The sequence below is a fragment of the Alternaria ventricosa genome (genome assembly GCF_023758065.1).
Source record: "Alternaria ventricosa strain BMP 2768 chromosome Unknown scaffold_2, whole genome shotgun sequence".
NCBI classification, from domain to species: Eukaryota; Fungi; Ascomycota; class Dothideomycetes; order Pleosporales; family Pleosporaceae; genus Alternaria; species Alternaria ventricosa.
The window spans coordinates 2121520-2145651 of NW_026055682.1; the positions used below are offsets into that span (position 1 = coordinate 2121520).

A 24132-nucleotide genomic window follows, 5' to 3' on the forward strand; every position below is an offset into this window, starting at 1 on the left:
CTGCAGAAATTGACGACGGCACGGGAGTGATGCATGAAGGTTGCAATGACATAGTGTGCGGTTGTTAAATTTGGCAACGTTCCTGTCGGTAGCCGTAGAGGAATATTGCAGTCCCTCGCTATTGATTGGACTATCCTCCATTTTCACCCATAGTAGAGCATGAGATTGCTTGCAGATTGGAAATATACAACGACATTTTGTTCTCCTGGTGCTGCTATTAGAAGTGCGGTAGTGTGCATCTTGCCTGAGTGGGACGGATGGTGGCGCCCCCACAATTGCCGTGTGTTGACGCAAAAGGCGCCATGAGAGGCCAGGCTCGAGGGCCGATAGCAACCGCGAAAGAGGCTCCAAATTGTCTTGGAAGTATTCACAGCGAGTGGCATTGAGGCATCCCGCAGTACTGAGAGGCGCAACGGCTGCCACCACATCCCATGTTACTGCGCACCGCCTGCAGCAATGGACATGGCCTGCGTGTCCAGTTTAGCCAGCGTGCACGCGTCTCACTCCACGAGTCCTCTACGCAACCCTCGGTGCGACGACACGTCCTATCACGTCACACCTACAAACCTCCTACCTGCCGCCCCAAATTGCGCGTCCTGTGCACGCAGACGACAACCAAAGGCGCACAGTACCTCGCCTACCCATCGCATACGGCGCCGCTTCGCAACTGGTCGACAACCGTCCACCGCAAACCACTCTTTTCTCCTTCCACCATGACGCAGCACCGGCACCACGGGGGCCACGCCCACAGCCACGATAACACCTTCCTCTTGTCCAAGAACAAGAATGACGCCGGCGTGCGCATCACCAAGATTGGCCTCTACGTCAACTTGGGCATGGCTGTCAGCAAGGGCTTCGGAGGCTACGTCTTCAATAGTCAGGGTGAGATGTTCAGGCGCGTTGATATGCACATCTACTAACGCCTGCCAGCACTCATTGCCGACGCCATCCACAGCCTCACCGACCTCGTGAGCGACATCATGACGCTGGCGACCGTCGGCTGGTCCCTTAAGCCGCCCACGGACCGCTTCCCCAGCGGGTATGGAAAGGTGGAGAGTCTGGGCTCGCTCGGTGTCAGTGGCATACTGCTCGCAGGCGGTTTCTTCATGGGCTGGACCGCGCTGCTTGCCCTCTGCAAGCAGTTCTTCCCCGAAGCCGCCGAGGTAGCGGAGCAATGGGGGCTTATACCGCACCACCACCACCACGGCATTGAAGACTTGGGCCCCAACATCAATGCTATATGGCTTGCTGCTGGCTCAATCGTCATCAAGGAATGGCTCTATAGAGCGAGTAAGGACACCCATAACAACATAGCATGCGCCCGCTGACAATCACTCCAGCCCTCAAGATCGCGAAAGAGCGCAAATCGACGGTCCTCGCCTCCAACGCCTACCACCACCGCGTCGACTCCCTTACTGCCTTCGTCGCTCTCCTCCTCATCGCCGGCTCCAACGTTCTCAACAATGCAAAATGGCTAGACCCTATCGGTGGGCTCGTCATCTCGCTCATGGTTGTTCAGGCCGGTTGGGGAAACACTAGGCAAGCGCTGCTCGAACTGGCAGATGTCGGCGTAGATCAGGAGATGAAGGACAACGTGCGGAAAGCCGCGACTGATGCTGTCAAGGATGTCACTACCGCATCAGAGCCAGTCAATGTTCGAGCGATTCAGGGTGTCAAGGCTGGCCAGAACTACCTCATGGATATCGAGATTGGCGTCTCTGGCACCTGGACCGTCGAGCAGACACGCGACGTCGAAAACGTAATCCGAGACCGCGTTGGTGTCAACGTGCGCGGCGTCAAGAAGGTGCGCGTGCGCTTTGTAACCAACTCGGCGCAAGCACCAGACTTTCTCGACGAGTTCATCCCTGGCGACTCTACTGCGGCGGCGAGCCAAGGATCTGAAGCAGAACATAAGCACGACCATGACCACGACCACGACCACGACCACGAAACTACCGACGGCAACGCAAGGCGAAGGAAATGATCGGTGTACACCTATAGACAAGCATAGCTGGGCGTTCTGGAGTTGGGCAATGCAACTACCCGGCGGCATATACGAGACATCGGACACTTGTATATATTTCGAATATCCATCACTTGAACTCAACCCCGGCCCACGCTCTAGACTCGTACTTCCCCACGCTAACGAAATTCCCTAGCTGGCATCGGCGTTTGGCCGAGATGCAACTCCAAAAAGTCACAGCTGTACTCACGATGTCTCGGCACGAATTTATCCGCCCTCCAATAAAACCACGCCAAAGTACTGGCGCTTCTGCAGGCACCGCCGGCAAAATTGCCTGTGATGTAGCGCGTCCGTCAATGTGGGTCTTGCGTAAGTGTGCCGTAGCCGTATCGTGGATGTGAGGCAGGGACCTCTAACACTACGAGATATGGTCTGCTTATTTTAGCCATGTCTCGTCAAGCCATAACACCCTAACATTACCCTCACAGCTCGACACGACACTGACACACCCCAATTATGGCTGATCAGTTCTTGGGTTTCGATTTGAGCACTCAGCAACTAAAAGGTGCGAATACCCCGCTAGAGCTACCCCACCATCTGGTCTCACAGCTTGTACTGACGCTGCCGTGCTTTAGGTATCATCGTCGGCTCCGACCTCAAACTCATCCACGAAGCCAAAGTCGATTTCGACGCCGATCTCTCCAAATATGGCATTGAGAAGGGTGTTCTCACAAACCCTGCCGAGGGCGAGGTTTTCGCGCCCGTCGCCCTGTGGCTCGAAGCCATTGATCTTGTCCTGCAGCGATTGAAGGAGCAAGGCGCCGACTTCTCCAAGATCCAGGGTATCTCAGGTGCGGGCATGCAACACGGCACCGTGTTCTGGAGCAACGATGCAGAGACACTACTTGGCAGTATGGATGCTGGCAAGACACTGCTCGAGCAGCTGGAAGGCGGTGCAAAGGGCGAGAGGAAGGGTGCCTTCAGCCACCCTTTCAGTCCAAACTGGCAGGATGCAAGTACACAGAAGCAGTGCGAAGCTTTTGATGCGACACTGCGAGAACCGAGGAACCTGGCTCTAGCTACTGGAAGCAGCGCCCATCACGTAAGTTGCCAACACTCTCCCAGTCTTTATCAATGCTAACACCATGACAGCGCTTCAGTGGCCCTCAGATCCTTCGCTTCCACGACAAGTACCCCGAAGCCTACAGAGCGACCGCTCGCATCTCCCTCGTATCCTCTTTCCTTGCCTCCGTCTTTCTCGGTAAGGTCGCCCCCATCGATATCGGAGACGTATGCGGAGCCAACCTTTGGGATATCAAGAATGGTCGCTGGCATGAGGATCTTCTCGCGCTCGCAGCTGGAGGGAGTGACGGCGTCGAGGACCTGAAGAAGAAGCTCGGAGGTGTTCCGGAAGATGGTGGCTCAAGCTTCGGTACCGTCTCACCATACTTCAGCAAGCGCTATGGGTTCCCATCGTCGGCTCAGGTCATTGCGTTCACCGGTGATAACCCATCGACCATCCTAGCCCTTCCTCTGCGCGCGTCCGACGCCATTGTTTCGCTAGGGACCTCAACGACATTCCTTATGTCTACACCCCAGTATAGGCCCGACCCAGCATACCACTTCATGAACCACCCCACCACAGCAGGCCTCTACATGTTCATGCTCTGCTACAAGAATGGTGGTCTAGCACGCGAGCACATCCGCGACGCCATCAACAAAGCTTCAGGCTCATCCGACAAATCCTGGGACAAGTTCAATGAGACAGCCCTCACAACTCCTGCACTTGGCCAAGCCCAACCCTCCGACCCTATGCGTCTAGGTCTCTTTTTCCCCCGACCAGAAATTGTACCAAATGTCAAGGCAGGAACATGGCGATTCCTTTCCAAAGATAATCAGCTCTCGCCCATAGCACCGGAAGCTGCCCAAGGCAAGACGGAGGACAAATCTTGGCCCGTCCCTCAAGCCGACGCCCGTGCAATCCTCGAATCCCAGTTCTTGTCCTTGAGATTGCGGTCTCAATCCCTTGTCGAACCCCAGGGCTCTCTCCCTGCGCAACCCCGCAGAATTTACATGGTTGGCGGTGGTGCCGTGAACCCCGCCATCGCCGAACTTGCCGGTCAGGTTCTTGGTGGCTCTGACGGTGTATACAAGCTTGAGATTGGAGGAAATGCCTGCGCTCTCGGAGCCGCGTACAAAGCTGCCTGGGGCGTACAACGTTCGTCTTCACAGGAGAAGTTCGAAGATTTCCTTGAGGCGCGATGGAATGAGGAGGGCTTTGTCAAGAAGATATGTGATGGCTACAGGAAGGGTGTCTTCGAACAGTATGGCGATGCACTCAAGGCTTTCGATGAGGTAGAGAAGGTAGCACTCAGGGAGAAGGGTGAGGCCGAGAAAACGGATGCTACCAAAGAGGCTATGGGGCTGCAGGGTCTGGATAGCCAGAGGTAAGATGACGGTAGTGTGAGATATTCTGGAATGTCACTTGATTACTTGGGCACAGATCCCTTGAAAGCGAACGTCTTGGCCAATTGACCATCTCACCTTATACAAGAGAAAAGCTGAACACCTAGGAGCCTACGTCGCTGTTAGGCACTAACTTCGCAAGCTTTCATCTTAATGTAGGCTGTAGACCTGTTCAGTTTTTCTCTTATATGAGGTGATCTGGTAACACAGTTGTGTTTTTCGTTTGACGGACATGTGACGGCGCGCCAACGCGCCGGACTTGACGTAACCTCCAACACTCCAGCTCCACATTATCAAACTTATCACATTTGGAATCTTCTCCACCTGTCGTCAACACCACGGTCATTTGCGCATACCGCTTCACGCGTTGAAACATGTCCGAAGGTACCGAGAACCATATTGTATGCGTTGGTGCCGTCTACATCGACACTATATTGACGTATGTACCAACGCTCTGCAACAACCCCAAGAACCAGAAGCTTACTAACTCTCGAGTGTTCAGAGTCCCTCATTTCCCCATAGAAGATGAGAAACTACGCGCCAAAGCTCTCACGCGAAGGAGAGGAGGAAACACGGCAAATAGTCTAGAAGTGTTATCGCAGCTACAACGACACGACCCTGAGAGAGCACGACGTCTCAACACCACGAGTCTGCATCTGCTGGCTGTGCTCCCTGAGAAACAATCTGCGGCTTCTCAATTCATATCTACATCGCTTCCTGGGGTAAACATATCCGACGTAAGCCTCTTCCGCAAACAACACCAAGAAGCCGCATCAAGCTACATCATCCAAAGCGAAGAAAAGCGTTCACGCACAATCATCAGCATCAACCAGCTCCCCGAGATGCAAGCCGAAGAATTCATCCACCAAGTCCGCAAATTCACTACAGAAGACGGACAAACATGGAAGAAAGCATGGTTCCATTTCGAAGGCCGTGTCCCAGAGATCACATTGCAGTGTGTCCGCTTCCTGCGCGAAACATGCCCTCATTTCAGGATTAGCGTCGAGTGCGAGAAGCCTGAGCGGACGGGCATGGCTGAGGTAGCGCAGTACGCAGATGTAGTGTTTTACTCGAAATTGTGGGCCGTGAAGAATGGCTATGAGGATGCGAAAAGCTTTCTCGAAGCTAGACGCGATGAAACGAGAGATGGGGCTCTACTGTGTTGCACATGGGGTTCTGGAGGTGCTACGGCGGTTCAAAAGGGGGACGAGGAGGTTTGGGCGGATGTCGAGGCGTGGCAGGCAGATGGGGAGGATGGGGCAAAGGTTGTGGATACGATTGGTGCTGGGGATACTTTTATTGCGGGGATGCTTTTTGCGGTTAACGAGCATGAGGAATGGGGGTTGCAAAGGAAGCTGGAGTTTGCGAATGAGTTGGCTGGGAGGAAGGTTGGGCAGGAGGGCTTTGGGGGTCTGGGGAAGAGGATGTGGTAGGCGTTGAGAGTTATTGCGCTACTTGCTTTATGATTGCTCTTGCTTACACAATGAGTATACTGACCAGATTCACTAGATACCTAGGTATGCAAAAAGTAAACCTACGTACAGCAACGGACGCTTGACAGCGAGTGCGTGCAAGAGTCCGCCCTTCTAGTGTTTCGTCTTCGCAGAAAGCGCCTTGCGAAATTAGTTCGAATCGCTCGAGACAGATCATGACGCTTCCAAATCATGGGCTGGGAAGACGCGTTCGAGACCTGATCTTCAATTCAGTTTCAATCATTGGTCAGATGCGGCGGACTAGATCGACGACGCAGGCGGGAAAGGGTCTCCCGGAGCAGCTTCCGACCACCCATCGCACGCGTGCATCTTGAAGAACTGGAATCATTGACGCGCTACCCCGCATGCTCTCGAGCCATCCCGCTCAGACTGCAGCATGAAGAAGAGCAGATGTCGGCGAGGCGGAAGCTAGATCCAGTTGCGGGGTGACCACGGGGACTGTGTTGGTCACTTAAGAAGGCCGCCGTCCATGTAACAGCATGCGGTGGAACAAAGAGCACCTACAAACATAACCAGCAATTCATCAGCATGAGTGGGACCAAGATCGAAACATGCCCCATGGGGTACCACCGAATTCAAAATATCCACAACGGCAAAGTACCGAGTGGCACCGTCAAAGCTGGTCGACAAGACAAGAAGGCTACTGGTGAATACATCAAATGGGATACGCCAGGTGTTGAACACATTCCGGACAATGAGCAAGAGAAGATCAAGGAAGTTTCTGCTCAATTCAATCGTTTCCAGATGATGAACTTCAATGAACACATGCATTGTTTGAGGGGCACGCATTTGAAAACTCAGGGTGTAAGTATTCTTGAGGCTTCTCGAGATGAACGTTACTGATAGCATGGGCAGTGCGTTATGGGCAAGTTTACGGTGCATGACAACCTACCTAAACATCTCGCCCAAGGAATGTTCGCAAAGCCTGGTACTTACGATGTAATCATGCGGTACTCGTCTTTGACGCCCAAGATCTTACCCGACAATCTGGCAGCACCACGCGGCATTGGCATGAAGGTCTTTGGTATCGAGGGCGAGAAGCTATGGGGAGAAGACAAGAAGACGCAAGACTGGACCTTCAACAACTACCCAGTATTGGAGCTGCGTGATCCCCAAACCACATACGATATTGCAGATGCACTGGAGCGAAACTGGAACGACTTGCCTACCTTTGCAGACGAGCAGAGCAAACGCGTTGATGCCGACGTCGCAACACTCGGTGGGCAACTGCCGAAACAACACATGGTTGCTATGCCTGAGTACTCGCAATCAGCATACCGCCACGGAGCTTACGTAGCCAAATACGGCGTCTTTCCCAACAGCAAGTTCCAAAAGGACCTTGAGAACACCGAAGTAAAAGACTCAGACCCAATCAATATCCTCTCGCAGACCCTCCGCACACACCACCTGAACAACACCATAACCTACAGCTTTTGCGCGCAACTGTTACAGGATCTCACCGAACAGCCCGTCGACGACATCGGCATCGAATGGGATCCCAAAAAATACCCGTTTGAACAGATCGCTACCATTGAGTTCCCACCGCAGGACTCGTGGCTACCTGAGTTTAGGACGTGGTGGGATGATCGCATCACGGTGAACAGCTGGCATGGGTTGAAGGAGCATCAACCGCTTGGAAGCACCAACCGAATGCGCCGGGTAGTTTACGCCGAGAGTAGGAAGCTGAGGCTGAAGGTTAATGGGTACAAGGAAGAAGACTATGTGGAGCCCGCGGGGCTTGGTGATATCCCTGGGAAGGGTGTGGAGGCGCCGCAGTTGGATTTGAAGTATCAGAGTGCTGTTACTACTGCCGAGGTTGCATGATTGATGAATGCGCGGTAGCTAGATGTAGGTTGTGGAACGGAAGTGCTTTTCTTGGATGTATGTGTATAAGGTTCCGGATGTATGCGCGTCCGCTAGGTGACGTCTGTCTCATGCATGAACAAGTCCGAAATATCATCGAAGCTGCCAAACTAATGTATCTAGTGATAAGTGCAGTTGGTATACATGCAGCTTACAGGTAGAAAGTGACAAGGTACAGGTGCGACTTCCGCAAGTGGCGGCTCCCCGCACATGCGCATGCTAAGTACCTGCAGCTAACTCACTGGGCCAACAGCGACAACAATAACGATTAGTTCACTCTACAAGAATACGTGAACCATATTTGACTTCGTGCTTGCGAGACTGTGAGTGGGCTACAGCTGTCAAACATGCGAATCCCTTCTTTGTCTTTACTGACATGTGGAGCAGTTTACATCTCGACTCTAACCACAGCTGCAAGCATCGTCACCCTCTTCCCTCATATCAGAATGTCGTCTAGCGAAAGAATGGTGAGTGCTTCGAAGTGAAAGAATACCCGTCTTGTCTCCAATACAGTCACGGAACAAGACACACTAACGTGACGAAGGCGTATCCCTACGGCAAACCGTACCCAACACCCTCGAATGGTACGGAACATGACGAAAACAAACTCTGGATGCAGATACAGTACGAAGCATACGTAGATGGGATCGACCTGACAGTATTGCCCTTTGCCAAAGAAGCTATTGCGAGCATCGCTTCGCTAGCGAGTAGCATGGTGAATGTGAAGGAATTTGACTTCTCGACTTCAAAGAGAGTTGATACGCATACACAGTAAGTTCATGCACAAACAAGAAAGCAAATTACTTATACGTATGGCAACATACTGACGAATCTCAATAGCCCCATTCCAGACTGGTTCCGAGCCCTCGAATTAAATGCTGCAGGCCGCGCAACGCCGTCTTGGAACGTTTCATCCCACCTCGGATTCATGAGTGAACACCACATCGCTCATTCTGTACTCTGCGTCTCCACACCGCAGGCCAACGCCTTCTTGACCGAGAGAGACGAAGTGCTGCGAAAGAAGAAGACAGTTGCTCTTGCGCGTTTACTCAACTCTTTCACAGCGGAACTTTGCAGGATCTATCCAGAAAGGTTTAGTTGGTTGGCCATTATGCCGCTACCCCATGTGGAAGACTCGATTACGGAACTGAAGCGCATGTTTGGAATGGTGGGGAAACAGCCAGTGGGTGTCGGTGTGCTAACAAACCACGAGGGGATGTACCCGGGGGACGAGACTTTTGATCCATTGTGGGAGTACTTACAAGAGAGATCCGCAAAGACGGGAAGCGATGGGAGGGAGGTGGTCTTCGTGCATCCAACAGAGCCCATTATGAAGCTCGACGATGGCCGATTGATAAACTCTCGACCATGTGAGTTCTCTTTTCCCAAAACCCGGTCTCACAAACGAACAAGAGAGTGAGCTGACAATAAGCCACAGCACCCCTTCGCTCCGGTCTCGGAGAATTCTACTTCGAAACCGCGCGCGCCATCTCGAGCCTAACAGCCTCATCCACATTCCTCAAGTTCCCGTCCCTCCACTTCCGCATTTCCCACGGCGCAGGCGCTTTCCCCGATATCTCCGAGCGTTTTCTTCTCGGCTTCCCCAACATCTCGACCGCAGCAAGGGAAGCCTACAAAACGCGCTTTTGGTACGATAGTGCAGGACCAGTGTGGCCAAATCAGGTCAAAGGGCTGACGGAAGGAATGGGTATCCCAGTTAGTCAGATGGTGTTTGGCACGGATTATCCGTATGGCATCGGGTTTTGGGATGTGGATGCTAATATTGATGGGTTGGCTTGGGCGGGGGAATTGAGATTTGAGGAGAAGGAGAAGGTGTTTTGGGGGAATGCGAAGGAGTTGTGGAGGGGGAAGATTGCTGTGTTGGATGGTATGGGAGAGTAGAGTGATGACAGACTTCCCCTCTCCATAATCTGCCTCGATAATCAAATAGTGACTGTTTTGTGCTGAAATGAACGTATCAAATGTGGAGCTTGGTCGAGACTGCCTCGACTGGTGTGCGCCTTCCACAACGTCTGTTTGGCAACGACGAAGTCGTCACTGCCGTTCTCAGGTATGTCTGACGCATCTCAACCCCGCTTCGTTCTTTCTGCCTTCTCATATCCTCTCACCCTTCTCGCATTCATCATGGCGGCCTCAGAATACGAGACGGTTGCTAACGTTGCTTGGGATGTTATGAGTGTTGACCTATCCGCCACCCGGCTGCTTCGCTCGATGTACCACAACTCTTCGGTCATCCTCGAAGCTCTCGACTACTTCTCTGTGCAATTCGCACCTTCTCTCCATGGGATTCTTCGGTCACGTACTCCACCTACACCTCAGCAGCTGCAGTTATGTACCCTTCCCGAAATTGCGCGACAGTGTTGAAGCTCACCAGTACATCGTTGCTACCAATCGCATGGTTTCGGCGTACGTTCTCAATCTTCGCGCATCCATGGGAGTAGACCCTTGAATTCGGACATGGTGCTTGCACAAAAATCAAGAACGAATCCACGCCAACCAAGAAAAAAACTGAACAGGCCTGCAGCCTACATTAACTTAAAACCCTACAAGATAGATAACTTAGTGTTAATGTAGGCTCTAGACCTGTTTAGCTTTTTCCTTGTATAAGGTGATTCGTTGATTGCGGGAATAAACTCCATCCAATTGATATTGAGTTGTAGACCATGCCGGTTAGCTGCGGCGATTTAGTGTGAGAGACGACCTTGCGACCCCGCCGTGACATCCGCCACAACTCACGACAACAACAGCACCGGCAACACAACATAAGACTATCGCGAAGCGCTCAGAAAAGAATATGCGCCCCATGGTTACCCACAAACCGGCACATGGTTGGTGCAGATACGAGAACCAGGACGACAGATTTCACGCCCCATGAGTACAACGTGCACCGAGTCGTGCAGGAGGCTAGAAAAATTGTTCAGCCTCAAGCATGGACAGCTATAGGTAAATATACCTGACGTTCCACAACGACTCACACTAACCGATGGCTTTACAGAGAATCCTGATGCGTGTTACAAGTCTTCTGGGCGAGGCCCCGGACGCGATCGCCCGGCGCTTGCCGATGGGCCGGGGCACTCCACCAACTCCATATTGTCAGCAGAGGCAAACATTAAGAGAAAGTCAAGATGAGACAACATGGCATTCCTCAGCCCATGATTAGGCAGTCCGTTCGTCCGTCTAGCCCGTCAGCCAGAGCCGGATCACCATGACTTCAGCCATTCGCATTGTTCGGCAATCGTCGACGGGATGACGTTGATGACAAAACCTCAAACCATCGGGCGATTTCCAACCAACGCACAGCCGCGGAGTGCATGAGCATAGACGTCGTCCGAGCCTCAGAAGTAGCAAAACGTCTACTGCCGCCGAATGATTGGCGAGACTGCCTTACATAAGGCTGGCAGGAAGAGTTTTGCTCCACCATGTACTAGCGCGAATTGCGTGATCGCACGTCTTCACCCCCAGCTATCGCACCTTGCGGAGATGGTTACAAAGCGATCCCGATGGCGGCGCCCAATATATACTCCAGGCCGTGGTCGCTCTCTCTCTTCCCACCTCCAGACCCGAACGATTGATAATAGTAGTTTCTCCTGGGAAGCCTCCATTTAGACACCAACCCACAAAGACATACTCCTTCTGGCTTCTCCGCACGTGCCTGCCATACCCCAAACTTCCGCCACACGATCTTGAAGATGTCGTCACCATTGTTCGCAAAGGTTGACGCCTACAAGCAGCCTACACTCCGCGAGGAGTCTGGCTATGCTTCAGCCGAATCCAGTCAGGAGAGCCTACCTGAGATCTACTTCACGAAGCCTCATTTGAAGTTTATCAACGCCCAGCTCCAGAAGCTTGAGCCACAAGGTATGTGGTGGTACTTTACTCTAGTAAAGTTTCCTGTATTAACTTCGAGTAGACATCCTCCGATGGTGCATCACATCTCTGCCTGGACTATTCCAGACCACCGCCTTTGGTCTTACTGGCCTGGTCACAGTGGACATGCTTTCGAAACTCGATGGACCTTTGAAGCACAACATCGACTTGATCTTCCTAGACACTCTCTACCACTTCGACGAAACCTATGCCCTTGTTGACCGGGTAAGGAGGCGATACGGAACACCTGTACACGTCTACAAGCCTGCCGGCTGCGACAACGTCAACGACTTTACTGCCAAGCACGGCGACAAGCTGTGGGACACCAACGACGAGCTTTACGACTACGTTGCCAAGGTGGAGCCTGCTGAGCGTGCCTACTCTGAACTTCAGGTCAAGGCTGTCTTGACTGGTCGCCGACGTAGCCAAGGTGGCAAGCGTGGAGACTTGGACATCATCGAGGTCGACGAGGCCGGCCTCATCAAGATCAACCCTCTCGCCAACTGGAACTTCGCCCAAGTCAAGGAATATGTCGACGCCAACGACGTCCCATACAACGACCTTCTCAACAGGGGTTACAAGAGTGTTGGTGACTGGCACTCTACACAGCCAGTAGCTGCCGGAGAGGACGAGCGAGCAGGACGCTGGAAGGGCAAGAGCAAGTCCGAGTGCGGCATCCACAACCCCAAGTCGCGATATGCTCAGTTCCTCCAAGAGCAGGCGATGAAGCAACAAAACGAGGACCTAGCCAACAAGCTGCAACAAGTCTCTTTGAACGTTTAGGATGATGTAGGATATCTTGATTCCTACTTGTTGTACCGCATTAGCACGGCGTTTGGGTTATTTATGGGACATGGCATAGCATGGGGTTTGGGTCACGAAAGAATGGGGTTTGCGGCAGACGCATCCGATTATGTATATACGGGGCCGAGATACCACCGATGTAGGAGCCAATGAAGCTCGCGCATGAATCAAACGAATTTCCAGCACTGCGCTAGACCTGTCACATACGTGAGGTGTTCCTGAAAATCGCTAAAGCGCAACACAAACTGCAGGACATGGTGCTCCTTCTCCGCTCCGCTCACGTCACTGTGGTCGCGTCGCCCAACGAAAAGCCGGGTGAGACAGGCTCTAACTATCGCGTGCAATTGCGCAATCGCTTCCAAGATCTGCCGACCCATACAACAACCCGCTTTGTGCCCTAGTCTCTGCAAGCAGAGAAAATCCAGAGAAGCCTATGGTCAACAATCGGGGACATGGCGCCTGAAGTGTCCGTAGAACCCGGGGAATAAAAAGCCCTTTCCACCCGTCCCGCCTTGTAGTCCTTAGTCGCGCATCTTTCTCTCTGAGTGACCAAAACCTCCTTCGCGAAGCCAGTCTTGTATAGTCAGGAACGACATCAAGTCTTCGCCGAACTACCTGACCGGATCCACCACCGGATTCTATATTCCTCACATATTCTTTAGACATGGCGAACGCACCCCATGGTGAGTTGATCAACAGAGGCGCTGGAGTTGGTCACGAATGCTGACGGAGGGGACCACAGGCGGCGTCCTCAAGGACCTGATCGCGCGCGATGCGCCCCGACGCAAGGAACTGTTCGAAGAGGCTGAGAAGCTTCCGGCTATTGTTCTGTCCGAGAGGCAGCTCTGCGACTTGGAGCTCATCCTGAACGGAGGTTTTTCACCTCTGGAGGGTAAGTCGTCATCCCGCAGCGCTAGGCGAGGGGCAGCGAGGGTTGCCCCTCGTGTTTGCGATGTTTGCAGCAACACGGCCCCTGACAGCATGATGCAGGTTTCATGAACCAGAAGGACTACGACGGCGTAGTGTCCGACAACCGTCTCGCCGACGGCAACCTCTTCTCCATTCCCATCACACTCGACATCTCGAAACAGACCATCGATGAGGTCGGCGTCAAGCAAGGCGCCCGCATCGCCCTGCGCGACTTCCGCGACGACCGCAACCTGGCCATCATCACCGTCGACGATGTCTACCAGCCGGACAAGGAGAAGGAGGCCCGCGAGGTCTTCGACAAGGACAACGACGTAGCACACCCCGCCATCAAGTACCTGTACGAGACGGTCAAGGAGTACTACGTCGGCGGCAAGCTCGAGGCCATCGACCGCCTGGAGCACTACGACTATGTCGGCCTCCGATACACCCCCGCGGAGCTGCGTCTGCACTTCGACAAGCTTGGCTGGTCCAAGGTCGTCGCTTTCCAGACGAGGAACCCCATGCACCGCGCTCACCGTGAGCTCACCGTCCGCGCTGCCCGCGCCCGCCAGGCCAACGTCCTCATCCACCCCGTTGTCGGCCTGACCAAGCCCGGTGACATTGACCACTTCACCCGTGTCCGTGTCTACCAGGCGCTGATGCCCCGCTACCCCAACGGCATGGCCGTCCTTGCTCTTCTGCCTCTGGCTATGCGCATGGCTGGTCCCCGTGAGGCCATCTGGCACGCCATCATCCGCAAGAACCATGGTGCCACCCACTTCATTGTCGGCCGTGACCACGCTGGCCCAGGCAAGAACTCCAAGGGTGTCGACTTCTACGGTCCATACGACGCCCAGGACGCCGTCGAGAAGTACAGGGACGAGCTCGGCATCGAGGTTGTTCCCTTCCTCCAGATGACCTACCTCCCCGACTCGGATGAGTACAAGCCCAAGAACGAGGTTGAGCAGGGCATCAAGACCCTCGACATCTCCGGAACTGGTACGTCAATTGCATTTCCTCCACTTAGGGGTTGGAAACTAACATTGTGAACAGAGCTCCGCAAGCGCCTCCGAACCGGCCAGGAGATCCCCGAATGGTTCTCATACCCCGAAGTCGTTCGCGTCCTTCGCGAATCCCACCCTCCTCGCAGCCAACAGGGTTTCACTGTCTTCCTGACAGGTTACCAGAACTCTGGCAAGGACGCCATCGCACGCGCTCTCAACGTCACCCTCAACCAGCAGGGTGGTCGCTCCGTCTCCCTCCTTCTCGGTGACACCATCCGCAGTGAGCTCTCCAGCGAGCTGGGCTTCAGCCGATCCGACCGTGACAAGAACATTGCCCGCATCTCCTTTGTAGCCGCCGAGCTCACCAAGGCTGGTGCAGCAGCCATCGTTGCACCCATTGCTCCTTTCGAGGACTCAAGAAAGGCAGCCCGCCAGACTGTAGAGCGATACGGATCCTTCTACCTGATCCATGTTTCTACCCCGCTCGAGCATGCGGAGAAGACCGACAAGCGGGGTGTATACGCCAAGGCGCGCGCCGGTGAGATCAAGGGTTTCACTGGTGTCGACGACCCGTACGAGGTGCCCGCCAACGCTGACCTGACTGTCGACCTGTCGACTACCAACGTCAGGACAGCCGTCCACCAGATTGTCCTGCTCTTGGAGAGCCAGGGTCTTCTGACACAGTTGTAGACATGAGAACAAGCGTTTCGATATGTTTTTGGATTTTAACGATTATGATTTGATGGATATGTGATCAACCTGGCTTAATGTTGCCGGGTTTTGAGTCGCGCAGTATAGACGATGGGTTACCTAGACACAAGGTTTAGACCATGGGTTATGAATGGCAACTTTGTTGCTTTCTTGATTGCAAGAACGTGGCGTTTTACATTGATGGATGTTGATATCGATGTGATGATGCCATGCCATACGTACGAAACAAACGCGACATGACTTTTAGATGATTCCAAAGTGATCAAGCCTTTTCGCCCAGGTGTATGTTGTTGGCGACGTCTCGCTCCCAACTCTCTCTTGTCCTTCTCTACTTCTCAAACAAACCACCCAGCAGCGACAGCCAACCCCCCAACCACAGCAGCAAACTGCGCATCTACTCAGGCAAATTAGTATTTAGTCCTCGACCATCAATCCTCTAAATCAACACCAACATACCTTTTGTAGGCGCCGCAGCACCCTCCGTCGGAGTCGCACTCGGACTCTCAGCCACTCTCTCAGAAATACTACTCGCAGCAGACGACAACGCCGAAGAAAAGGCCTCGGATGCAATTGACGACGCGACTGATTGAGCGGCTGAGGTAGCTTCTGCAGGTGCTTGGGTTGACGTGTTGAGTGTGTTTCCTGAAGCCGTTGTCTCGGCGTCGGAGATGGCTTGGTCTTGAGCGAGGGTGAGGGTGGTGGAGAGGGAGAGGAGGAGGCTGAGATGGATGGAGGAACGCATTGTGGACGGTGTTTTGGGCTGTGTTGGTGGGTAGGAGATTAGGTTGGACAGTCTAGGCTTAGAAATGTTTTTGTATGCGATGGATGTTGTGTGAGAAATTGGTGTAAGAAGCGAAGACCACTCAGCATAATCATATACTTGTACATGTACGCATCTTCTACGTCCATCCAACCCGATACTATTGCATCACTCATCCCATTCCATCCTATCCCGTCACCTCCAAGTAAAGTCCAAAAACCACGTCCATGACGCGCCTGTTCCTCCCACCAAACCACTCAAACAGCACAACCCATCTGCATGGCCTCAGCCTCTCGTCCCAAATCAGCAATAATAAAAGCCACAATCACCTTTCCAAGAGCACAATCGCTCTTGGACGACGATCTCATCGCCGCGGGATGTCACGGCAGTGGGTTGGGAGGGACCATAGAGGTACGAGTATAAAGGCACATGCGTTGATGTAGGGCTGTTCTGTGGTTCGGAGGTGTCTTTAGAGCTAAGGGCGCGTCGAGGAACGTGGATGGTGGCGCGGGTGTAGATCGGGATAGTGGTGCAAGTGATGACGTTCTAGGGGTCGGTCCGCGGAAGCTGGTGCACGTGGGAGGCTGGGAAGTTGCTTTTTATTACGGGCTGTGGGCTCGGGTTTTGAGAATCGGAAAGATGGGGTAAAGTCATGTTCATTTTTTTCTCGATGGATTTCTTGTAATGTGACATTCCTCTTCTGCTCTACGTATCTTGTAGAGTACGCTGTGGCGTTCTTGGTGCGGACAGTGCGACACCTGCAACACCCAATCCCCGTTATGGTTTTACATGAACGCGTTCAAGGCTGCACCTCCTACACCGAACAAAGCAGCATATTTTACTTCTACTATAAGTCAACATCCTGATCCATGATACTTCCTTCGCAATCCCTAAATCATGCCAAAGACGAGAAGCCAAGATCACGTACCGTGAGCATTCGCCGCACCCATGCTAGTCGCTTGAGCCGATGCGTCAGATGCCGAAGACGCAGATACAATGGTTGCAGCTGAAGAGTAGACGGTGGGATTGATGCCACCGAGGCTCGTGACACCTGGGGGGACTTCTTGCGCCGCGGCTAGAACGCTGAACCGCCCGTACCGCGCTGAGCTGTCAAGGGCTCCACATCACAACAGTGCAGCGCGACAACCCTCCGACGATGCCTGTTCAACGCACGGCCAGATGCAGGCGTGGGTCTCATATTGCCGCCTCAGGGTCGCTCTCAGGATAGCGTCTTTTACCGTACCTCTGTGAGTCATGTGCCATAACGCGTGATTCGTGGAACTGGTTGTGCCCTTGTATCCAATACCCACAAAACTCAACACCCCCACAACTCAACACTACAACATCGCTAGAAGAACATGTACAAAACGATGATCTCTTTTCAGAGAAGCTCGATGGACTCTTGGGTTATTCAGTCCCGAGATTCCATTATTACCTGAAAGCATGCTGGGAGTTCTGATTTCTACATTGTGGTGGATGGAGTGGGAAGCCCAAGAGATTCTGATGACGCTCGCCGCCTTTATCTAAGGATCGCCAGTAACCAATAGGCTTTTGATGATTATATGCGGCAATGGAAAGAAACGGAATAGCTTCTTTTTTGCTGTGGACCTTTAAGGAAAGATTGCAAAGGTGATTGAACACGACTATGCTGCTGACGTGGACGTAAGAAGTACCCCTGCTTTACAACAATGGCGCCTGGTTAAGAGGCGTATATGAAGGTATTTATTGTCTGTATTCGCACAAAGACAACGGCCTGAACTCTACTCCCTTCTCTACTCTTAAACGGATCGTCATGATGGAAGCGAAGCAAGACATTGACCTTGGTTAGCTCTACGTGTCGTATACTTTAGATGAAACTAATCTTCCATTAGGGTTGTTCAACTCCAAAGACCACAATGGTTTTGTCTGGCCAGTCAGATACAGTCACGACTACATGCCAACAAATGAAGCGTCCATGCCACCTTTTGTCGACCTGTCCTGCTTCCCTGATCTGAAGGCTGAGACTATCAGAGTTGAGCCAGTCATCAACGCAGTTCAGATTGAAACTGGATACTTGATCAAGGAGTGTGAAAGACTTCGCATGAACAGCATTCCTGTCTTTCCTGTACATGCAAAACTTCCATGGTATTCTTCGATTCACCATGTAAGACAGAACATACACTGGCCAATGGCTGTAGAAGCAACACGAGTGCTGCTACAGCATTTTGCTTCCGACCAAACTGCGACAAGTATATTGAAGAATGGAGGCAAATCGTACTCTGAGATAGCCGCTAAGGAGCTGCCGATGTTACATGATAACTGGACTCGGTTCTGTGCTTATCTGTGGCCGGCTGCAAGCGAGGAGCGACTGAAACTCATCGCTGAGACTATTGTCTACATCTTCCTCTTTGATGGTAAGCGGAATCTTACAAGAAATATTACTACTCTAATCACTTCTGGTACAGATGTATGGGAGATGAGTGACGAAAGTACAGTGAGTCGTTCCAAACTGTTGAGGCTCCACATATTTAACAGCTGAATGGCAGATCCAAACATTTCAGAACGAATTCGTATCACGACTAAAGGCTCAAATGCCTTACGGAGACGATGAATCAGTCTCGATCTTGCAGAAGGCCATGCATGCTACTATCCAAGGCCTTCATGATCAAGATGGCATCATCGGTGACGGAGGAGCCGAGGTAGTTGCAAGATTGATGGATTTCATCAATCACCCCCCGCCCCCCACCGAATTCCACAGTCTGAGAGAATTTCTGGACTATAGGATAATCGACGCAGCTGTCCCGTAAGTACGGATCAATAGTCTACACATCACGAAGGAAACTAATTATAAGTTCCAGTTACGTCATAGCGTGTACGAAGTTCTCTCTTTGTTCAACTGTCGACATTTCCAGCCCCAGAATTGCCAAATTTCTCAGGCTATTTGCGGACCATGTATCGATTTCAAATGACCTTGGTTCTTTCGATAAAGAGAAAAGAGCCTACGTAGAGAGAAAGGTGCACTACCTTGTGAACACAGTGGAAGAAGTTCGGAAGACTTATTCCCTTCCCAACGACGAAGCCGCGAAATTTGTCACGTTGGCTATCCAGGTGGAAGTGGAAAGAGAAATGGCAAGAGAACTTTCACAACTCAATGTCGACAGCAGCGTTCCTGAACCTGAGAAGGAATTCGCAAATGCGTTGGTATTCACAGTCAGTGGAAGTGTTTTGAGCTCAGTTGTCATGTCTCGATATGGTGGTAGATATATTGGCGGTTGAGGAGTTAACCGAACTTACACCTTCTTTATCTTAACTCGAAACTTATCGCCTTGAATATGAGTTTGTAAGATCTTGTCTTCCTCCTTACACAGCTCATGAAATGTACAGATGATATCATGAGCCGATTCCGTAGATGAATATTTGCTGCGAATGTTGAACCTCAATTCAAGAAGTTTTTTCACATCGACACCATCCTGTAATGGGCAATATGGATGTAGCATCCCTAAGCCATTCAAGCACAGCGCTGTGATGACAACTCGATACTCACTACGCTAAAGCGATGTCAAGATGTAAATGACGTGGTTAAGACGGAACTCGGGCCTTGGAATTAGACCCTTTTCAACACGGGTATACAGGCCTTTCAACTTGGTGCGAATAATATCACATTTCCGTTGTACGGGTGGAGCTGAACCATTGGTTGTAACTTGGACGCGATGCTGTGATATCACCTGTTTCTAAGAAGTGACACAAGCTGATTAGGAAGTTGAAGTAGTAAGTTCAATACTTAGGTTATCGGGCTGTCTTTCTCCACGCACCCAGACCTTTCATAGGGCATCGTCATCCTTCTCGTAACTCCACTAACCACCCATCCCTACACTTCGAGTCGATCATCTTCCCCATCCCCATCCCCAGCGCCCCCTAAGAGGATTCGTAATCCCACTTCCTTGCGCAGCCTTTGCCTGAACCTTGACTGGCTGTAGCTGCTGTGCTTGGGATGACTTCACTGCTGTATCCGCCTCGGATCCCTGTACAGCTGCAGCAGATGCAGGCGCTAAGCCAGTCTTCGTGGCACCCGATGCTTTGGTTGTTGGTGCGGGTAGTTGCTGTTGCTTCTGTTGGCTTCCGTTCCCGGGGCTAGCGCCCTTCTCTCGCCCGAAAAGTTCTGATATCCTTGACGTAGGACTGCGCCGTGGCTTTAGTGAGTCTCTACGAGTGAGCGCCGGGGGTTTGAGATCAGTCTGCTGCGTCGCTGGTGACAGACTTGCGTTGGCATTTGAAGGGGCTAGGGCAGCTGCTTTTCGCGGTGCTTTCTTGGGCAAAGCATACGGATCACTAGAGCTGGACTCATATATTCCGTATGAGGTCACTCGGCGTGGCATTGCTGGCTTGGCATCGCTTGGTTCTGCTCGTGGGCTTGCTTGGGCTTGTTGTTCTGAGACACGTTCCGCGCGCTGGGCTGTACCCAGTGAACCTTTCGATGGCTGTATCCTGGAAGGAGAATTTCCCCTGTTGAAGGTTGGAACTGGCGAGATTGTACCACGCGAACCTTGTGACGTCGGCGACATAGGTCCGTCTCCCCCTCTCCTTGTTGCTTCATATTCTGGTAACGCCGCTCGGGAGATTGGCGTACCTGTTCTAGTTGCAGTAGATGACCGTCGACCTGATTGTACCGCGACAGGCGAGGTCGCACCTCTGGACTCTTGCCGCGGGGTTGATCTTGAGCTGCCTCCCTTTGTTGGTGTGGTTTGAATGTCTGGCGAAGCTGCTGGGGAGACAGCTGTACCCCTTCTAGGGGCGATAGACCCTCGTCGGATACTTGCTTGTCCAGATATTGAGGGGATCGTCGCCGATCGCGTTGGTGCTCTGGAGACTGTTGGTACTTCTGTGAGGATTGGCATTGCTCTGCTTTCTCCGGCTGCTGACGACTTCCGTCGCGTGTTCGTCCTTGCGACTGACGAAGATGGTCTTCGTGTGGCGGTTGTTGAGACTTTTCGCGCAGACCGGGAGGCTGTTGCGGTATCAGGCGCTCGTTCTGTGGTTGTACGACGAGTCTTTGCTCGTGCGATTTGCGCTTCTTCTGGGTTTGTGCTTGAAAGCCTTCGATCACCTTCATCTCTGATAGTCGATCTTGGGATGGTCTTTGAGCGCGAGAGGTCGACCATGCTGTTGATCCAGGCATTGTCATCTTCGAAGGGCCCGCCTGAGCTATAAATACGACGGCGAGTGGGGATGTCTTGATCTTGGGCACTCTTTGCATCGGCAGGCGCAGGATCTTCTTCCATAGCCACTTCAGTCTGCCGCCTTTGTTCGTCGGCTCGCGCTGTTGGTTCTTGTTCTTGGTCTTGCGGTTGTCTTCTAGGCACTTGAGCACCAGGCAGTTCCGGAAACCTGCTCGGCGATTGCTCTGACTCTTCTTCGTCTGATGGGCCTTCTTTCTGGGGAACTGGAGAAAATGTCTGTCGTGTCTCAGGCGACTGAGCTCCTTCTTTGGGCGTTGCTCCTGGTTTCGCGATTGGGCTTCCCATGCCAGTCGGCCTGCGGACGTCTCTCCGGACGGGTTCCTGGAAGTCTTCTTCATGGGGGTCTTCATTCGCTCGAGAAGTCTCATCCTCAATCTCCAGGTTAGCTTGGAACGTGGGTGCTCTGGAACTGACTGCAGCATCTCTCTGGGTGTAGAGAGCTCCTTGAGATTGCGATTGGCGGCGAGAAGGGCCTGACGAGACGCGACGGGAATACTGCGCACGCGGTTCGTCCTGAGGCGGATTCTCGGGTATTGAGGCTGACTGTGGAATGGAGTAACTGGTTCTTCGAGATGGTGAAGGCTGGAACTGCGAATCGTCGTCAATGCGGTCTGGAAGGATCGGACTGACTGGGTAGTAGTCGCCCTTGTTAGCGAAGACGGAGGCTTGCCTTGGTCGAGTGTCGACCCTTCGGATAGGAGGGGCACTGGAGTCTCGACGATAGGTGGCCCGTCTGGTTTGGCTCGGATAGCTGTTTTGCCTTTTTTGCGTTCCCCCTGGGGCTTCTGGCGACCCAGGTGCCGCTTCCAGAAATGGCTGCACTTCTGATGGGTTTAGGGCAGGCTGGCTTGATTGACGGGACTTGATCGTCTCTAACTCAGGAGACTCTTTTTCTGGCTTGGCCCCGAAATTAAGCCATCCTCCTTTCTTGGGCGGAGTCTCGGCTTTCACCTTCGGTGATGGAGTCCGAGTGTCCGGCTTCGTCCATGAGGGAGTCTCCCGTATAGGATATGCAGGCGCTGGCGGATATTGCTGCTCAGGTGGGTAGTTCGCGCCTTGCTTCGGCTTCTTCGTCGGGCTTTTAGTTTGCGCTCCGACTTCTATGCCCTCAAGGATGGTCTGTGGAGGAGACGCTGTGATACCAGGGGCCGCACTGCTGCGTCGACGATCGGTTGTGCGAGGCTCTGTGGGCGCTACTCTCAATCTGCCCACTATCTGCGGTGCCTCATCGAGCACAGCTTCGGCGCTAGAGTGCACTGAAGGCTCTGATTCTCGGGCGGATAGCGTGAACCCTGGAGCAGCGCTGCTTCGTCTTCGATTCGATTCGAGAGGTATTGTTGATGCTGGTGGTGCATTGACTGAGATTCCAGGTGAAGCCTGTGTTCTCACCCTTTCGAGATGGACAGTCCTAGATCCTAGGCCTTCAGAGTCGGGATATACCGAAGGCTCCAGCGCTGGAGAGAATTGCATAGTAAGTGCTCTATCGAGTTGATCAGGAGCAGCATTACTTTGTTTGCGCTCCACATCGCGAGGTATTGTTACAAGCCGTCGCACGTTCGCTGGATACCCGGGTGAAGTCTGTGTGGCATGCCTCTCAACGGGGAGCATCGTGCCAACCGGGCTTCGAGCCGTGACATGTTCCAAGGGCTCTATTGCTCGAGAGACTTCAGTAGTTGGTGCTCTCTCGATTTGACTAATTGTGTCCTCAGTACTGCTGGAGTCAATCGGCGCGATAGCGTTGGGCTCAGGTTCTTCTCCAAGTGGCTCGTCAGCGATCCGTTGGTACACACGGAGAGCGAAAGAGCTCGGATTCGATAGAACACTAGTAGTCGGTGCTCTCTCGATTCGGGCAGTTGGTGCTCTCTCGATTCGACCAGTTGTTGCCCCAATGATGCTGACATTGGTCGACTCGATAGTGCTTTGGCTTTCACTCTCGCGATCTTCTTCAAGTGGTTCTTCGGCAATTCGTTGATACACGTCAAGTGCGAGTAATTCTGGATCGAACGTAACATTCGCAGTGGATGCTCTTTCGAACTGACCAGCTGCTTCTCCAGGGTGGGTGACACCAATTGACGTAGCACTTTGGCTCTCGGGCTCGAGCTCTTCTTCAGATGGCTCCTCGGCCATTCGCTGATACATGTGGAGCGCGAAGGGTTCCGAGTCAGCCTCGAAAGCGGTCGTGGGCGATCTCTCAACCTGATCAGTGTCCTCTTCGCGGCCAGGGACGTGGGTTGATTCGGGAACCTCCTGCCTCTCAGGTTCTGTTCGTTCATCAAGCGGCGCTTCAACATCTTGCTCGGGACTTCGGATAATCAGAGACCCAGTGAGGGTGCGAAGCGGAAGACGGGAAGACAAGGTTCTGCCAGCGATGGTGAGCTGCTCATTAGGCATCGTTTCCCTCCGAATGGTTCTTTGCCGTTCGAAAGAGCGCTGTGTAACCTCTGCATCTCCCGAAGGCTCGGATGCGGCATCATCATCTTCTTTTGACGGATCCACAGGGCTTTCACATATAGCAAGAATGCTCGCCATACGTGTAGGCCGAGATGAGATAGAACGCGACAAGATTGCCGGCTCAAGGACGTCATCTGTATCCGATGGAGGCTCAGATGAAGGCGCACGATAGATTTCGGCCTCACGGATAGTTACCTTACGCGTTGGCTGACGTGAAACCTGGCGAGATGACATGGGCTGCGCGGGCGTATCCTATTCAGCAGGCGACAGATCGCGAGGAATGACAAGCTCACTTGTCGGAGCAGTGCCTGTCCGACGAACTTCGAGCATAGGCTGACGCGTATCAGAGTATGCATATAGCTGATCAGGCAAGTCGTCTATGGCAAGAGACAAGACTGGAGAGGTTTCGAAGCTTGGAGATTCATTTGGCTGAGCAGCTGTCGGTACTGAGCTTCTTCGACGGACCTCCACCGTAGACTGGCGTGAATCAAGAGGCGAAAACGTCTGATCATATACGTCATCCGCAGCGAGAGACAGGACGGGAGAAGTTTCGGGTCCTGGGGAGTCGTTCAGCTGCACAACTGTTGGTATCGTGCTTGTCTGA

The 24132-nt window shown here is 52.8% G+C and overlaps 8 protein-coding genes across 8 annotated transcripts; 7 read left to right on the forward strand and 1 right to left on the reverse strand.

Moving 5' to 3' along the window:
- Nucleotides 1-713: 713 nt before the first annotated feature.
- On the forward strand, nucleotides 714-1984 carry J4E93_001699 (uncharacterized protein; the record flags this gene model as incomplete). The annotated part of the gene is made up of 3 exons (XM_049339649.1): nucleotides 714-882; nucleotides 931-1290; nucleotides 1341-1984. 3 exons carry the CDS (start codon nucleotides 714-716, stop codon nucleotides 1982-1984), a joined length of 1173 nt encoding a protein of 390 aa, XP_049203606.1.
- A 495-nt stretch (nucleotides 1985-2479) lies between these two features.
- On the forward strand, nucleotides 2480-4414 carry J4E93_001700 (uncharacterized protein; the record flags this gene model as incomplete). Its single annotated transcript, XM_049339650.1, has 3 exons — nucleotides 2480-2528; nucleotides 2599-3065; nucleotides 3116-4414. The coding sequence occupies 3 exons, from the start codon at nucleotides 2480-2482 to the stop codon at nucleotides 4412-4414; spliced, it is 1815 nt and encodes a 604-aa protein (XP_049203607.1).
- A 389-nt stretch (nucleotides 4415-4803) lies between these two features.
- J4E93_001701 (uncharacterized protein) lies at nucleotides 4804-5862 on the forward strand (the record flags this gene model as incomplete). Its single annotated transcript, XM_049339651.1, has 1 exon — nucleotides 4804-5862. One exon carries the CDS (start codon nucleotides 4804-4806, stop codon nucleotides 5860-5862), a length of 1059 nt encoding a protein of 352 aa, XP_049203608.1.
- A 588-nt stretch (nucleotides 5863-6450) lies between these two features.
- On the forward strand, nucleotides 6451-7746 carry J4E93_001702 (uncharacterized protein; the record flags this gene model as incomplete). Its single annotated transcript, XM_049339652.1, has 2 exons — nucleotides 6451-6726; nucleotides 6778-7746. The coding sequence occupies 2 exons, from the start codon at nucleotides 6451-6453 to the stop codon at nucleotides 7744-7746; spliced, it is 1245 nt and encodes a 414-aa protein (XP_049203609.1).
- Nucleotides 7747-8713: 967 nt separating this feature from the next.
- Nucleotides 8714-9687, forward strand: J4E93_001703 (uncharacterized protein; the record flags this gene model as incomplete). The annotated part of the gene is made up of 2 exons (XM_049339653.1): nucleotides 8714-9155; nucleotides 9224-9687. 2 exons carry the CDS (start codon nucleotides 8714-8716, stop codon nucleotides 9685-9687), a joined length of 906 nt encoding a protein of 301 aa, XP_049203610.1.
- Nucleotides 9688-11495: 1808 nt separating this feature from the next.
- J4E93_001704 (uncharacterized protein) lies at nucleotides 11496-12456 on the forward strand (the record flags this gene model as incomplete). Its single annotated transcript, XM_049339654.1, has 2 exons — nucleotides 11496-11664; nucleotides 11717-12456. 2 exons carry the CDS (start codon nucleotides 11496-11498, stop codon nucleotides 12454-12456), a joined length of 909 nt encoding a protein of 302 aa, XP_049203611.1.
- Nucleotides 12457-13141: 685 nt separating this feature from the next.
- On the forward strand, nucleotides 13142-15080 carry MET3 (Sulfate adenylyltransferase; the record flags this gene model as incomplete). Its single annotated transcript, XM_049339655.1, has 4 exons — nucleotides 13142-13160; nucleotides 13220-13369; nucleotides 13468-14385; nucleotides 14440-15080. 4 exons carry the CDS (start codon nucleotides 13142-13144, stop codon nucleotides 15078-15080), a joined length of 1728 nt encoding a protein of 575 aa, XP_049203612.1.
- A 5120-nt stretch (nucleotides 15081-20200) lies between these two features.
- Nucleotides 20201-23468, reverse strand: J4E93_001706 (uncharacterized protein; the record flags this gene model as incomplete). The annotated part of the gene is made up of 3 exons (XM_049339656.1): nucleotides 20201-21620; nucleotides 21955-22369; nucleotides 23117-23468. The coding sequence occupies 3 exons, from the start codon at nucleotides 23466-23468 to the stop codon at nucleotides 20201-20203; spliced, it is 2187 nt and encodes a 728-aa protein (XP_049203613.1).
- Nucleotides 23469-24132: the final 664 nt, after the last annotated feature.